Source organism: Elgaria multicarinata, chromosome 5 (genome assembly GCF_023053635.1).
Source record: "Elgaria multicarinata webbii isolate HBS135686 ecotype San Diego chromosome 5, rElgMul1.1.pri, whole genome shotgun sequence".
In the NCBI taxonomy this organism is placed as follows: domain Eukaryota; kingdom Metazoa; phylum Chordata; class Lepidosauria; order Squamata; family Anguidae; genus Elgaria; species Elgaria multicarinata.
In genome coordinates this window covers 3,132,662-3,149,335 of record NC_086175.1, presented here as the reverse complement: position 1 = coordinate 3,149,335, position 16,674 = coordinate 3,132,662, and the positions used below count along the sequence as shown (strand labels likewise).

The 16,674-nt window shown below is 44.2% G+C and overlaps 2 protein-coding genes across 4 annotated transcripts in view; one reads left to right on the top strand and one right to left on the bottom strand.

Annotated features, from left to right (window-relative positions):
• NELFA (negative elongation factor complex member A) overlaps nt 1-15,745 on the bottom strand; it is a 51,952-nt gene extending 36,207 nt beyond the window's left edge. The window contains exons 1-2 of the mRNA XM_063125907.1: nt 15,494-15,745; nt 732-903 (exon numbers count right to left, since the gene is read on the bottom strand). Coding sequence (XP_062981977.1) covers nt 732-903; nt 15,494-15,745 — 424 coding nt within the window. The remainder of the gene's footprint in view (nt 1-731; nt 904-15,493) is intronic.
• Nucleotides 15,746-15,750: 5 nt separating this feature from the next.
• NICOL1 (NELL2 interacting cell ontogeny regulator 1) overlaps nt 15,751-16,674 on the top strand; it is a 29,565-nt gene continuing 28,641 nt past the window's right edge. For 2 of the 3 annotated variants that reach the window (XM_063125908.1, XM_063125909.1), the window contains exon 1: nt 15,751-16,097. The gene's annotated coding sequence lies outside the window, so the exon portion shown is untranslated. Of the gene's footprint in view, nt 16,098-16,337; nt 16,357-16,674 lie in introns of those variants that run through there. The other variant, XM_063125910.1, reaches the window with a different exon arrangement.

The window sequence follows — 16,674 nt, the reverse complement described above, 5'->3', positions numbered from 1 at the left end:
AACCCTCATGTATAAGCTTGCCAGTTTTAGGGGTGTAGCCACTTTCTCAAGGTCTCCAGGGGTTGTGGCAGAGAAGGAGGCCTTTTTATTAGCTCCATCCCTCGTCAAACAGGCTTTACCCTTAAGCCAGACAGAGAGTCAGGCTTTCTCCCTCTCTCAAAATACTAGAACCCAGTGGGGTCATCCCATGAAGTTGATTGGTGGGAGATTCAGGACAAATAAAAGGAAGTACTGCTTCACACAGCACATAGTTAAACTATGGGATTCACTACCACAAGAAGTAGTGATGGCCACCAATTTGGATGGTTTTAAAAGGGGGTTGGATAAATTCCTGGAGGAGAAGGCTATCAACAGCTACTAGCGATGGTTATGGATTATCTCCAGTATCTGAGGCAGTAAGCCTGTGCTGCTTGTTGGTCCCTGGTCGACAGCTGGTTGGCCACTGTGTGAACAGAGTGCTAGACTAGATGGACCCTTGGCCTGATCCAGCATCAGGGCACTTCTTATGTTCTTATGATGTCCTCTACCATAGGTTGCTGCACTGCACTCCTACATCACTGGGGTCCACCTCTAAGATTCAGCTCTCCAAGTCTCAAGATTCAGAACACCCAACAGGATTAGTTTGGTTTGTTTTTTTAAGAAAAATCCCCACAGGATTAGACCCAACCTCTTTTTTACAAAGCAAATGCAATACAACTATTACAGAGGAATGTACAAGAAAGGTGACTTACCTTTTTCTCGCAATTCTCCTAAAATATCCTGAACATTGGGATTCTGCTCTTCCAGATCAAGGTTAAGGGAGCCAATATCTGGAAAGGATTTTAAAATATCAGCCACCATTAAGACCCAGGGGTCTGGATCCAAGGTAGCAAGCTGGATAATTTCAGTCAGTGCACCTTTCATCTAACAAGAAAGAGGGGGAAAAAATCAAGAGTGGAATGTTCAAACCAAGTCAGAGCTGGTTACTGAAAATGTTAATAAATAGACCTAGCCTGTACTTCCTAAATATATTGCATTTTATTTGTTTAAAATTATAGGCTGGCTTTAAAGCTAGAAACTCTCATGTGTTGTACAGGAATTAAAAACTTACGAAAATATACAAATAATGATACACAATAAAATAGTATAACACACTATAAAACAGAACACACCAACCAAACATATAGTCCACATATTATGGGAAGCTGAGTGAAAATTGGTGGGTCTTCAGAACCTCCCTGAAGACCTGCAAAGAAGGAGCCTGACTCCAGGTGGGGCAAGAACCAGAGTAAAAATGCTTGCTGACAGCATCCTGTCATGATTCACTGGAGGATGAAACGTTAACTGAAATAGTGGCTTCTGCACAGTAAGTTCTTCAATAGCGAACATCTAAAAAGGAGGTAATGACATTGGTCAAGCCTGTAGCTCAGTGGCAGAGCACCTGCTTTGCATGCAGAAGGTCCCAGGTTCAACCCCTGGCATTTCCAGAAGGGGCTGGAAAATATCCTACCAAAAACCCTGGAAATTCACTGCCACTCCTGACCCAGCCACAACCCAGGTCACACATCACAACTAACTATGGTTTAAACAATCAATAGTTAGCCATCAGTGCACTGGAGCAAATGAGTGTGCTGCCTCCCACGCTCCTGTCACTTCCGTTTTACATCCAGCTTTGTAGGCAACCCTGTTCCTATATTGTTGTCATGATGTGTGAAACCAGCATCTGGTTTGGTTGGGGTTAGGGTTAAACCCAACATTAGCCTATGGTTCCTGGGTGGCTTATAAAGCTGGATGTAAAGCAGAAGTGACGAGTGCAGAGGAAGCAATGCAATTGCTCATTCCACTCTACAACGGCAATTCACTGGTTGAAACCATAAATTGCTGTTATGTGTGAACTAGGCCAGTGTCAACAAACTGGACTAGAATCTGTATAAGGCAGCTTTCAAGGGATGGATACAGTGGTGTTATGTTGTCAGTAGAAGGGAAACTGCGATCAAGTCAGATTTCCCTCCCCCCCCCCCCCCGCTATAGCTCCCCTCAAACCTCTCCAAATCAGTTCGGGAGGGTTAGAGAATCCTCCAGAGCAAATTTGGGGGTATGTGGTGGGCTGCAGGGGCGGGGAGGCTACAGGGAAGTCCTGTTATATAAGCAAAAGTCCTGTTGCACAAGTGGAAGTCTGCTCATGCGACGTTGGATCCAACCCACTGTTCCTATTTAAGCCAATTTTAGGCTCTGTGGGACTCACTTCCAAGGAAGGCCCATTTCACTTTCGCACCGATGATCTTCCAAGAAAAAAACCTTCCTTTTTAGGCAGGCATTAGATCTATGATTTTAATTTGTTGTTTTAAAACTGTAATAAAAATGATACATAGCATTCTGTCCTGATCAGAGGAATCATGAATCCTGTTTCCTGAGAATTGTCAGAGATAAACCATACCAGATGTCTTCCTGATGGCTCTGTTCAACACATTCAAGGCAGAGGTCATATCCTGACACTGTTGGCGCCATCTTTTTTAAATGACTTCTAACGTTATGTGCATTTTGTTGTCCAGATAACCCGGCTTCTTATTTGGGGGTGCTAAAACATGGTCACAAATACACTGCACTGACTGCCCAGATGCTTCTGACCTTTTTCTGCCCTGCAGTTGTAGCAAAGTACACAGCAGAGACGGGAGATGCAGTATACCCTGGTGACTACAGCTGTAAGGCAGAGTTCAAAGTGCATGGAAAAAAGGAAGTGGGGTGATTTCATTTCAAATTGGATCAGATAATTTATGATTAAATTATCTGACCGAGGGGACAGGAGCAGGCAGAAGTAACATCGGGGCCTGCTCCTGCTGGACTCTTCCCCCCCCCACAGGGCAAACTGCCATCTTGGCCCTGTGGGGAAGAAGAAGAACCGAGGGGACAGGAGCAGGCAGAAGTAACATCGGGGCCTGATCCTGCTGGACTCTTCCCCCCCCTGCACAGGGCAAACTGCCATCTTGGCCCTGTGGGGAAGAAGAAGAACCGAGGGGACAGGAGCAGGCAGAAGTAACATCGGGGCCTGCTCCTGCTGGACTCTTCCCCCCCCCCACAGGGCAAACTGCCATCTTGGCCCTGTGGGGAAGAAGAAGAACCGAGGGGACAGGAGCAGGCAGAAGTAACATCGGGGCCTGCTCCTGCTGGACTCTTCCCCCCCCCCACAGGGCAAACTGCCATCTTGGCCCTGTGGGGAAGAAGAAGAACCGAGGGGACAGGAGCAGGCAGAAGTAACATCGGGGCCTGCTCCTGCTGGACTCTTCCCCCCCCCCCACAGGGCAAACTGCCATCTTGGCCCTGTGGGGAAGAAGAAGGACCGAGGGGACAGGAGCAGGCAGAAGTAACATCGGAGCCTGCTCCTGCTGGACTCTTCCCCCCCCCCCACAGGGCAAACTGCCATCTTGGCCCTGTGGGGAAGAAGAAGGACCGAGGGGACAGGAGCAGGCAGAAGTAACATCGGGGCCTGCTCCTGCTGGACTCTTCCCCCCCCACAGGGCAAACTGCCATCTTGGCCCTGTGGGGAAGAAGAAGGACCGAGGGGACAGGAGCAGGCAGAAGTAACATCGGGGCCTGCTCCTGCTGGACTCTTCCCCCCCCCCACAGGGCAAACTGCCATCTTGGCCCTGTGGGGAAGAAGAAGGACCGAGGGGACAGGAGCAGGCAGAAGTAACATCGGAGCCTGCTCCTGCTGGACTCTTCCCCCCCCCCACAGGGCAAACTGCCATCTTGGCCCTGTGGGGAAGAAGAAGGACCGAGGGGACAGGAGCAGGCAGAAGTAACATCGGGGCCTGCTCCTGCTGGACTCTTCCCCCCCCACAGGGCAAACTGCCATCTTGGCCCTGTGGGGAAGAAGAAGGACCGAGGGGACAGGAGCAGGCAGAAGTAACATCGGGGCCTGCTCCTGCTGGACTCTTCCCCCCCCCCACAGGGCAAACTGCCATCTTGGCCCTGTGGGGAAGAAGAAGGACCGAGGGGACAGGAGCAGGCAGAAGTAACATCGGGGCCTGCTCCTGCTGGACTCTTCCCCCCCCCACAGGGCAAACTGCCATCTTGGCCCTGTGGGGAAGAAGAAGGACCGAGGGGACAGGAGCAGGCAGAAGTAACATCGGGGCCTGCTCCTGCTGGACTCTTCCCCCCCCCCACAGGGCAAACTGCCATCTTGGCCCTGTGGGGAAGAAGAAGGACCGAGGGGACAGGAGCAGGCAGAAGTAACATCGGAGCCTGCTCTTGCTGGACTCTCTCTTTCTCTCTCTCTTTCTTTCTCTCTTCTCCCTCCCTCCCTCCTTGACTCCTTTTCCTTGTGTGTCATGTCTTTATTAGATTGTAAGCCTGAGGGCAGGGACTGTCTTTTTTCCTAAGTGTAAGCCGCTCTGAGAGCCTTTTTTGGCTGAGGAGCGGGGTATAAGTATGATAAATAAATAAATAAAATAAATAAATATCTCAAGACCAACTCTTAACATTTTTTGTTAAATCAAGCGAAATATAAACTTTGCAATCCCTTGACAACCAGCTTGTTGTAAAATCCTGCAATAAGGCAGCCTGGGCTAAATAATGAATTAAATTTATACACATGATCAAAGATATTCTGACAACTGAATTGTAAACTGATTCTGTAGCTCGTCTTTTAAACCAATGGCTCTCAATGGCTAACGGAAGGGACAGCTGTCTGAGTCCCTTTCTCTATGCAGAGAGAGATGCATAGAAATGTAAATGTGAGCTACGGTGGTGCCAGGGAGGCAGTGGTGCTTACTTCAAGAACATAACAAGAGCCCTACTGGATCAGACCAAAGCCTAACTAGTCCAGTGTTCTGTACCCCACAATGGTCATATGCCAGTGAGAAGCCACAAAGCAGGACATGGGGGTATTAGCCATGTGCAGCTGTTTTCAATCAACTATTAGCCATTTATAATTAGCCATTAATTTAGTTTCAAAGGCTATTAATATCACTTTAAACAACAGGTGAAGAAGGCACCTGACTCAGACAGCACTTGGAGGAGCTGCTCCTCCATGTGTCAGCTGAATACCTCCTTTTGGATGGCAAGCAACACATGAAAGAGGTGCCCGACTTGGTTGACATTTGGTGAATCGGCTCCTTTAAGCACTAGCCAAGCCCCTTCCCTTCACATACCACTTGCCACACTAATCAGGAGGGTGAGTGGCACATGAAAGAGGTTCACAACAGCCAATACTTGGAGGAACCGGTCCTCCAAGCAGAAGCCAAGTCCCTTTCTCTGTGCAAAGAAAAAGGAAAAATGGGCAGAGAAAAATGGGGATGGGGGGTGAACAGTGAAAGAAGAAATGGGCCTCTGGCAGTTCTTATCAACCAGGATAAATACGAGTGTAACATGTTGCTCCCCAAAGCAACTTGCCCACATCTTCAGGATGAACAAAGTGAAACTCACACATCAAAACTGGACAACCCACATAACCTCATCAGAATCTACCCTTAATGTGGAGTCCATGTCTGAGTAGTTATGAACAATTTTATCAGCAAAGTGATTTAGAAATTCATCACAGAGAGTTTCCAAGGACTTCTTCATGACCCTAGGGTATAGTTATACTTTGAATGGTTTTAATTTTTGTGAACTGTCCAGAGAGCTTTGGCTATTGGGCGGTATAGAAATGCAATAAATAAATAAATAAATAAAATGTAATAGCCCCCTAATCATCTGAAATGACTCCACTGGACAACACTGTGCTGATGCAATGGAAGCAAAGAAGACTAATGTCTTCACTGGCCTCACCACCACAAAGTAGACTGCAAAATGGGCTCTAACCTGTTTCTCATCAGATTCATCCAGAACCTTTTTCCATCACCCATGCCCTGAGCTCTTAGGTAAGAGACTTAAGAGTGATTGTCTCAAATTCCCACAGATCAAATTCCACAGATCAACCAGGACTTCAACCAGGACTTCAACAGCTCTAGGAGTTCAATAATCCCCTATAGCATTTACAAATCTTTCTGAATCCATTGACCTCCACATCTTCACCTAACCAGATTTCAGTCAGACATGCCAAGTCACCTTGTTCATCCAGTATCAAACCCTGGATCACATAGATCTTTGAAGTTACCTACCTGGTAACTTCAGGTAGGTAACCCATCAGGTTACAAAATGCCACAGCATTTTGTAACCTGATGGGTTTCCACAAAAGCAGACAGGAATATGTTGGTTGGTACACCCGAAAGATACAAAATGGCCACATTCGGATATCATGATAGCCCACGATGGGTTAATAAGCTACTCACTTATTAAAAAATAAGTAGCTTGTTTTTTTAAATAGCCCATGAACCCCAACCACCACGAGCAGGCTGATAAGCAACTGCATGTAATTTGGACTCTCTCCACCCTCTGTCTTGCTGCAGTCCTCCCGCCGGAGCAGCAGCAGCACTGTTTCACCTCTGAGATGCTGGACGTTTGCAGGATTGGGACAAAAGTTCATATAATGTGCCCCCCGGCCGGGAGGCACCTGATCCCTCATCAAAACCCCTGCATGATCACTCACCAAGAAGAGAAAATCCTGAGTGCATCAAAAAGGGGGAAGTGGCTAGAAAACCTTGGAGGGTTGCAGGATCGAGACAAAACTCCATACACAGTCTCTCCTAGTCAGGAGGCAACCAATTCACCATCACCCCACTGAGCATTTACTCCAGAGGAGTGAAAATCCCAAGTGGATAGTAGATAGAAAACCTTGGAATTTGCAGGATCAGGAAAATACTTCATACACAGCCTCCTCTACTCAAGAGACACCCGATGCACCATCAAAACCCTGCACCCTGGCACTGACTGCTGGAAAGGAGTGGAGGGGTAACGGTCTGACTGCTCTTGTCAACAAAAATAAGCCATGGTGGCCGCCAGATGACATGATGACCACAATGGTTTAAATATCTCACTCTGCAGACCATGGGTTATCAGAGTAGGTTATTTTGGCCAATTAAGTCATCATGGATTAAAAAACTCCCACAATGGCTTAATTAACCCATCATGGGTTATTGTGACATCCAAACCCAGTCAAAATGTCTCCTTTCTCTTCTCATCCAGCGGTCTGTTGCACTGGACATGCCTTCATTTGCCCGTTATAACTGAAATAGTAGTACCCCTCCTTCCTTCCCTCCCATCCAAATGCACATCTAGCTTAGTAAGTTGCCTTATAGTTGCCCATAGGAAGTTGCCTTATACCAAGTTAGTTACTTGGTCCATCTAGGTCAGTATTGTCAATACTGACTTGTAGCACCTCTCCATGGTTCCAGGCAGGATTTTTCCAGCCCTACTTGAAGATGCTGGAGATTGAACCCAGGAACTTCTGTATACAAAGCATGTTCACCACCACTAAGCTATACTAATAAAACTAAGACTACTGTATTCACAGATCTTGTCAATCCAGAAAAAGTACAAAAGAGAAGTACAAAGGTGATAGAGAGACTTGAAGAGTTGGAATGTTGAGGGAACAAGGTAAACTACAAATATATGAAAAAAAACACAGAGCAGTAAAAGCAATTGTCCTTTGATCCAGAGCCCGCCTCGATCCAGAGGGAGAGGTGGGTAAGAAATAAATGTATTATTATTATTATTATTATTCTGAGGATATGGCAAGGAGGAATAGGTGTGAATTATAGTCAATTCAATAAGGTGACTAGGGATGCTGTGAACATCCTCCTCTGAAGAGTCTAGCTTAGACAACCACGTATCTGTATAGCAGATATCCTGCCTTAGACTAGGCACTTGGATTTAATGGCTCATTGGGTTCCAACCAACACATTTGGTATAACTGTGGAAGACCCAGATTCAAGTTCCCACTCAGTTACAAACCTCAACAGGTGGCATTACATCAGAAGTTACTGTGAGAACAAAGAGAAACAAATAATATAAGAATTGTAAAGAACTTTGTACACTCAGACAGGCTATAAAATTTTTAAAAGTACAATATTCCAGGAACACTTTTTTATGACAGTCTAACATCCAGGGTGATAAATGATTTTTTAAAATAAATAAATAAATAAATAAATACATATGTCTTTAGTTAAAATTGCTGTATGGAATCAAGCCCTTCAGACACTATGGCTGCAATATAGCAAACTCTGAAAATAAGCCTTCTGTACTTGGGAATAAGCCCCACTGAACCCAGTGGGACTTCCCCCTAAGTAATCATGCATGGGGCCAGGCTATCCACTTTCCAAGATATCTAGCTAAAGGCAGTAGAGGTGGAGACACAAAAAAGGAAGATCATTACAGCTGTGTTTTATGTCTGGCTAAACATAAAAAACCTTTAGCACCAAAAATGTTTCTTTAGCAACTGTCTTTTACAATAAAGATTTTGATGTGGCAGAAGCATTAGTGGCTTTACAGCATGGCAGGATCACCTACTTTATAAAACTGTAGTATAAGGGATAATTTATTACACACAGGGCACAATCCTTTACATAGAAAAAAGTCCAATAACTCCCAGCATTCCCCAGTCAGCACTTTTTTCTGTCTAAACATGCATAAGATCACACCCTTAATTAAATACATGAATATATATATATTCCTTTTTCCAAAATATGCAAATTGAAAAAAATCTAATCACTGAAATTCAGAAATCACATATTAAGAAACCATTTAGTAAATTTCAACAGTATATGGTGAATACAAAGTCTTACAAAGGCCTATTGCCTAATTCTGCAATGAGCAGGGGGTTTGATTCAATGGCCTTATAGGTCCCTTCCAATTCTACTATTCTATGATCCTGGTAGAATTAGAGTGAGATATTAAATATAATCAGTTATGGGAAAGGGATTTGTGTCTCAGTAAAAAGTGGTGCAAGATATAATTAGGAGCAATCCTACATGTGATGGCATTGCACATCTGCCAGAGTAAGATGAGCCAATTGGATGGAGCATTACTCAAGATGGGAATGTTCTCTACCACTGAGCTACAGTAATGAAACTAAGACTATTGTGTTCAAAATGCCCACCTCTTTCACATATGGTAAAACTGTAGGACAGTAACAAACCAATTCCTTTGCATCTTGAAAGTTCCTATGCATATTTACTCAGAAGTGAGTTCCATTTTGATCAAGGTTGCTTACTTAAAAGTGTGCATAAAATTGCAGCCTTAGCCTTCAAACAGTGATGCTCACTACCTTGTGGCTAATCAGATATTACTCTGCAGTAAAAAAAGAGAGAAAAGGTTTTGTGAACCGCCCAGAGAGCTTCGGCTATTGGGCGGTATAAAAATGTAATAAAATAAATAAATAAATAAATAAAATAAAATAAAATAAAAGGCATGTGTTCTATATGACCAAAGGTTTTAGATTATAGTCCTAGGCTGTATAATGGCACTATTTAGTTACAAACTAATATTTAATTGTACATGAAACAATTAAGCCAGCATGCTTGTTCAGAAAAATATGGATTTCAAAATTGGAAGCTATTTAAAACAATCCAAACTCTCAGAAAGAGTTTTTAAGAATTATTACAGAAATAATTGGGTACTAAATCCCTCCGTAGTTCTGCTAGGTTATCTGAAAGATACAAAGCAAAGGATTTTTATTATTATTATTCTGGATATATTTTGACTGCAATATATGTTATATCACCACACAGTTGCTGGTTTATTTTTGCCATCAACTTCATTATATTTTATTAGATCAGTTTTGTACATGTAGTATTCTTTTAGGGTGGCAGCCCAATTTGAAAAGTTTTAATTAATTAATTAAATGGGTTTGGGTTGAAATGGATCACCATGGATGTAATGACAGAGGGAGGGAAACAATATCCAAGATTCAAAAAATTATTGCAGTCAATAGACCATTCCAACAAAAGTTACATACAGAAACACTTAAGAGTACAGTTAGCTATTAAAAAGACAAGTAATGATAGAGGATCTAATAGAAATGGCCAAGTTCAAAAACTTGGCCACTGGCTCCGTGATTGATTTGTCTGTGTTCCGAAGTAATAGGGACATTAAGAATTCAGTTGGGTGACCAGGAAAAGGTTGTAAAATGGGGTTCAGAAGATCATTCCTAGCCCCTTGATAAAATCGACAGGACAGTAACACGTGTGATATGGTTTCCACCTCAGTATTGTTACAGGGACAGCATCTGTTGAGCAGTGGGATTTTGTTGTATCTGCCATCTAAAAGTTTAGAGGGAAGGACGTTAAGTCTGGCTAGTGATAATGCTCTCCTGTATTTGGGGATTGTTAACCAGTGCAGGTAGGGCATCCCGACTTTGCAAAAGGAGACTGGTAGGCCTAGGGACTGTGGGGAGCATGGACCCCGAGCAGCACTTTGAAGGTCTTGCATGTCTATATCAAGCAGCCTCTGTTTCACAATTGATTTGGCACTAGCTAGATCCCTTGATAGTAACATAGGAGATGAAAGCCCTACTGAGTTGATTTTGCTTGTCGTGGCCTTTGACCAAGGAGATTCAAAAATGGTCTGACAGGATCTTGTATAGCAGGGAATTTGTTGGAAGTGCCAATTTGCAGCAAAGCAGCAATATCCAAGAATCAATAGAAGATCTCCTAGAAAAAACCAAGCAGAAAGCTGTACATCTAAGGCAGATGTGCAGAACTCAGTAAAGAAAAGCAGGGAGCAGACCAGCACCTCCTGAAATAGCATCTGCATCACAGCCAAAACCAGTGCTTAAGCTTTCCTAAAGTACTGTGTCAATGCTTTGGCACATGTGCTGCCATAATTATTACTCCAGGGATTCTCATCTTAGCAAACCTCTCTGAGTTAAAAAAAAATGCTGTTTATCCCAAAGTAACATGGACAAAATAAAGACAACTGCCTGGAGCACTCACATTTGCCCTCAGATTGAAAAAAGTCAAAGCAAGGGAATTAGCAGAAAGGTCCCTATAATCCCAGAGTGCAGGATACGGAATAATGGGTTCAAGTTACAGGAAGCCAGATTCGTACTGCTCTTCCTGACAGTTAGAGCAGTACGACAATGGAACCAGTTACCTAGGGAGGACGTGGGCTCTCCCACACTAGAGGCATTCAAGATGCAGCTGGACAGCCATCTGTCAGCTATGCTTTAAGGTAAATATAATAATAATAATAATAAATTTATTTATTTGTTACCTGCCTCTCCCTCTGGATCGAGGGAGAGGCACAACACAAATGCAAACACCACAAAATACATATAACTAATTAAAACATTTAAAATTAATACATTATTAAAAGCAACACATTATTAAAAAGGCATCTTAAAATTCAACTGGGTAGGCCTGCATTGAGCAGGGGGTTGGACTCGATGGCCTTATAGGCCCCTTCCAACTCTGCTATTCTATGATTCTATGAACCCTTTAGCATGATTCTAAGCATCTAGGAAAGGATACCAATTAGGGATCCATAGTTTCATCATCATCATGAGTTCCTCAATCAATTTTCACCACAGCTGATGGAGATATGCATTTACCTCTGGCATTCCAGTGATTGTTTGACTATTTTCTGGACCTATCAAGACCTCTGATAGGTCTTGCACCAATCATGGAAATGGTCACCAATGCCCTAGCAACAGAAGTAGTAAAGTACATCAATTCTAGTTGAGCACTATTTCAAAATGCTCTTGCACAAATCCTAAAACTGCAATCCTTTGCAGGGTAGGGACTCTGAACCCATTGAAATCAATCATTATATATGAGAAATAATAGAATGCTGGGGGAGGGGAGAAATGGCATCAGTGGCTCAGTAGCCATTTGGGGGACATGCAGGCACAGTATGCACATGGTTAAGAATCCACGGTTAATAAACCATGGGTTGTTGAAAAGACGAGAGGAGCAGAAAAGGGCAACTAAAATGATCAAGGGGCTGGAGCAACTCCCTTATGAGGAAAGGTTACAACAGCTGGGATTGTTTAGCTTGGGGAAAAAACAAGCAAGGGAACACATGCTAGGGATGTACAAAATTATGCATGGTGTGGATATGAAGATATCTTTCTACCTCTCTCATACTAGAACCTAGGATCATCCCATGAAGCTGATTGGTGGGAGATTCAGGAAAGATAAAAAGAAACACTTCTTCACACAGCGCATAGTGAAATTACGGAATTCATTACTACAAGATGTGATGATGGACAGCAGTTTGGATGGCTTTAAAAGGGAGTTGGACAAATTCCTTGAGAAGGCTATTAATGGCGACTAGTCTTGATGGCTATATGCTACCTCCAGCATCAGAGGCAGTATGCCAATATACACCAGTTGCTGGGAAACATGAAGGGAAGGTGTTGTTGCACTCATGTTCTGCTTGTGGGTTTCCCGTACAGCTGGTTGGCCACTGCGTGAGCAGAATGCTGGACTAGATGGAGCATTGGACTGATCCATTATGGCTCTTCTTACAAGTGTGCTGCATCCTGTGCATCTGGCCACTTGGATGAACAACCCGCTCCATCCCTGGATTTATCATGACATCCAAACCCAGAACTCTGGGTTGTTTGAGGTCATACAACCCAGAGATTGAACCCATGAGCACCCCCAACAAACAAGTGTACCAGGTTCTACCATCACAGAGCACTCCTATATTGTTTATTGGATTGGGTGAGTCTACGGCGACCAACATGCACACTCACTCCAGCTCATCTTCTCAATAAGCCAGTTTGTTAACCATGGTTGTTACAACATGTAAACTGTATTATTTCGTCTCACTTCCCCATTATAACCAGCCAATGCATGCCACTTTGGGTTGGGAATTCATCTCTGAGCAGTAGAACAGTTTGACTATTAAGTTGCATCATTTTTTCAGAACATAGCTCATCAGTTTTAGAACAACTTCACTGACTTCCCAGCATATTTGGTTTAAAGTACTGGTGCTGATCTATAATGCTCTCTACAGCTTGAAACCAGGCTATCAAGGATGACTTGCTCCAGTAGGAAACCTGTCTTTTTAAGATCATTCTCAGGTGGTCCTTCTTTGGGTACTGAAACTAGGCAAGTGGTGACAGGGCAATAGGGAACTCTCTAATACTCTCCCTCTCAAGTACTTTTATTGTATATAGCCAAAGGCCTTTACAATACACAAGAACATTGAAAGGGAAGAGAACTTTCCCAATTCAAACTTGATTTAAATAAATATCCTCACTCTAATAAAATTTGGGTGCTAGGTAAAAACAGTTTTATTTACCCAGACCTTTAAATTCAGGAATATTTTACATGCTTGCTGCTTTAACAGTTCAGAAGATTTTTTTTTTGCCTTCTTCACCATGGTTAAAGCCATGCTTTAAGGTGTCTTCTGAACAGGGCCAGCATAAAGTTACTGATGGTTGTTTTATCATTTTGCATTTAAGTTACTGTATTGCCTAAAAACAGAATGGAACTACCATGTTTGATATTTTCTTGTAGGAATCCTTTGAGACGCTTTAGTAATAATTTTGTTAATAAGGCAGGATAAAACATATTAAATAAAATAAAGGCTCTCAGAAAAAGAACTGAGACTTGGAACAGTTCTCTCCTTGCCTCATCCTATCAATCCTGCTTTTCTGTTTTGTTTTCAGGAAGTGTTTAGAAATCACTCAGTAGGAAAATGCAGCTTTTTAAAACCCATCTTTTTCTACCTTAAGCTAAAAAATTCCATCATTCTTTAAGAAATTGGTGCAATTTACCAATCCCAGAGGTGATGAGTTAAACTCCAAGTCCAGACGCCAATCATGGAAAGCATAACATTTGGGCAAACCAGGATTGCCGTGAACCTGCAACACAGTTCACCTACATATTGTCCTGGGTTGCACAATACTGACAGCCCACCATGGCTTGTTTAAAGCACGGTGAGCCACAGTGCGTGCCAGGCAGTTTTTGAATATTCAAGCCATGGCTTGTCATGTTGACCAAACCCAGACAGTGGAGATTGTGCGAGGGTTAAGAAATCCTTCTATAACCCTAGAACAGGCCACTGTTTAACCCTCACACAATCTCTGCTGCCCAGGTTCAATCGACACAAGTTGCAGCTTAAATGTTAAAATAGCTACCTACACGTGCCGCAATGGTTTTATTTGATCATGCGAACTTGGCCCATTATCTCAATGCTATACAAAGAGATAGAGAATGTGGATCACAACTGCTGAAATGGGTGGAATGACTCACTTTGTTACATTTATACATTGCCTTTCCTCCAGGGAGCTCAATATGATGTACATGGGGTTCCCAGGCAGTCTCCCATGCAGGTGTTTGCTTCAATTAAGTGCCTTTGGAACCATGCCGAGGACAGTTTTATTTACTGGTCTACACTTGTTTGTTGTCCAAGGTAAAACTGAGAATTTAGGGGTGGGTAATGAAGGCTGCCAGTGAAACTACCAGAGTTGGACACAATTTATACATGCAGCTTTTTAAATGAATGTGCTTTTCCTAGAGTGTACAACTTGACATGTTTGAAAAGTTCTCCCACTGCCTAAAAAAATCTCTCCTTGCACATAGAAATATAGCATATCCAGGAGAAGGGATCTTGCCCCAGCTTTCTCCATCACATGTTATTTTTTTCTGAGTCTGTGGAGCTTTTCCATGGAACAGCACTGAATCTATGAACTCCTACTTGTAACCTGAAGTAAGAGTGCAAGTACAATATTGCCACTGCCTCTGCTGCATGTTCCCCACACCCACCCACCTGAGGAAGCTAGGCAGGAAAGGCAAAAATAACAAGAAATCAAAAGCCCTCAGAGATGGGCTGAGACGGCCTGATGTGATATGGCCAAAAAACAAAAACAAAAGAAACCACACAGACCATGGCTGAGTTCCGACGACACCCTAATCAACAGGGTGCGGTTGGTGGGGGTAATAGGAACAGAAGGGTAAACAACCGTTGTTTAGCGTGTCCTCCGAACTCAGCCAATGACTTCAGATGTGAAGCCCCTGGAAAAAAACGGGAAAATTCGGGGGGGAAACGGTTTTTTCCCATGGCTTCAAAATTTCCGGAAATTTTACATCTCTAGGAACCACCCAAACCCTGCCGGTCGCTAAGATGCTCACAAAAAAGAATGCTGGAATATGTAGAACTTGATCTGACCCCTAAGACACTTCTAATGTTCTTAAGTAGGATCACTTAACATAGGTTAAATGTGCGGTTGAGAGAGCCCAACTATGCACGGACTCATGCTTTGTAAATTTAAAACTCTATGATCGATCACAACGGCTGTAGAAAAATAAGAAGAAAAACAAGGACACCACTCAAGGCTGGACATTGACTCCCCATCCCATATGGCTCGGTCTAAGATAACGAGCGAGTTATTCTTCCCCATTCCCCTCAGGGACACACACCGATTGGAAGAGCAACTGCGCACGCACGCACACAAACACACGCACGCACTGAGGCTGATTTTATCGGGTGGGGGAAGCTGAAGAGAAACGCTACCGGGGCGGAAAGGAAAGGGACCGGGGGCAGGGGGGCTGCCGTCGGGGTGGGCGGGGCAAGCGAACAGGCCAAGCGGGGCGTTCTGGGCGCCTTGCCCCGGCGGAGCTGCGAGAGGAGCTGGGCTGGGGGGCAGGAGGAGCCGGTCGCGTCTCGGGTGCCCTCTTTCCCTCACCTCGTCCACAGCCCGCCGGGGCAGGTGCAGTATTCCCAGCAGGAGCTTGAGCTTGACAGGCGAAGAGAGGCCGTGGAAGCAGAGGCGGATGTTGTCAATGACTGACGCCGTGAGCAACGAGGCGATGCTCGGAGGCGCCCACAGCTCGTCCGTAGAACCCAGTTTGTTGTGCAGCCACAGGCCAGTGTCGCTCTCCCGCATCGACGCCATCTTGGAGCAGAGCGGGGGGAAAAGGGGACTCTCGGCGGGCATTTTATGAAGACACCTAAAAAAGGGAGGGGGAACAAGGCCCCAGCCCCTTGTGGGGCCGCCTTTTCGTCCGTAACGCAATATGGTGTCGCCGTTGGTGAGAGAGAAGCGTGACGCGGTACACGGGAAGGAAGTGAACAGCAAAGCTCGTGGGTTAAAATGGCGGCGCCCTCATAGGAAAAGGTTTCTTCCGGGCTGCAAAATGGCGCGTTCGAGGTTTCCGTACGCAAATATGGCCCCCGCCTGACGTGCTGGCAGTGGCCGCGAGCGTCGCGCTTTGCGCTGTCGTCTTCCACCCGCGTGTCGTTCTTGACCCTCCCCTCAAAGTCCGCCTGTTGCGATTACAATAAAGCAGGTATGATTAATTAACGCTAAGTGGGCACCCGTTTTCAGGCGCCACGGTTCAAGAACGCGACTTTATCATTAGAATGTAAGCCTAGGCGGCAGGGTTTTGCTATTTTATTGGTTTACTCTGTACAGCACCATGTACACTGATGGTGCTATATGAATAAATAAATAATAATAATAGGTGTGGCTGAATGAGATTCCAACTATTTCATCGTTATAATCAACATTTTTTTCGCCCCCGGAGCAGACACGCGCCTCTATAGAAGGTGAAAATAAAATGTTACAATATTTACTTGTTTCAAAAAAAAAAAAAAATGGGGGGGGGAGGGAATGCTCTCAGCCCTTGTGCCAGTGGCTCACCCACTTTATTTCTGTAGCTTGCTATATGACTCGATTCTTCTGGACGAGTCTTTTATTGTTTAATCTCCCTCCTGTATTTCCCCACGGTTTCCGTCTTTTTTCTTTATACAAAAGATCCACTAAGGATGATTCAGTACCAGGCTTTTACCGTGCAGTCACACTGCCTTGTTCACAAAATTTTACAGGAGGTCCAGAAAAGGTGTAAGGAGAAAAAGACAATAAGC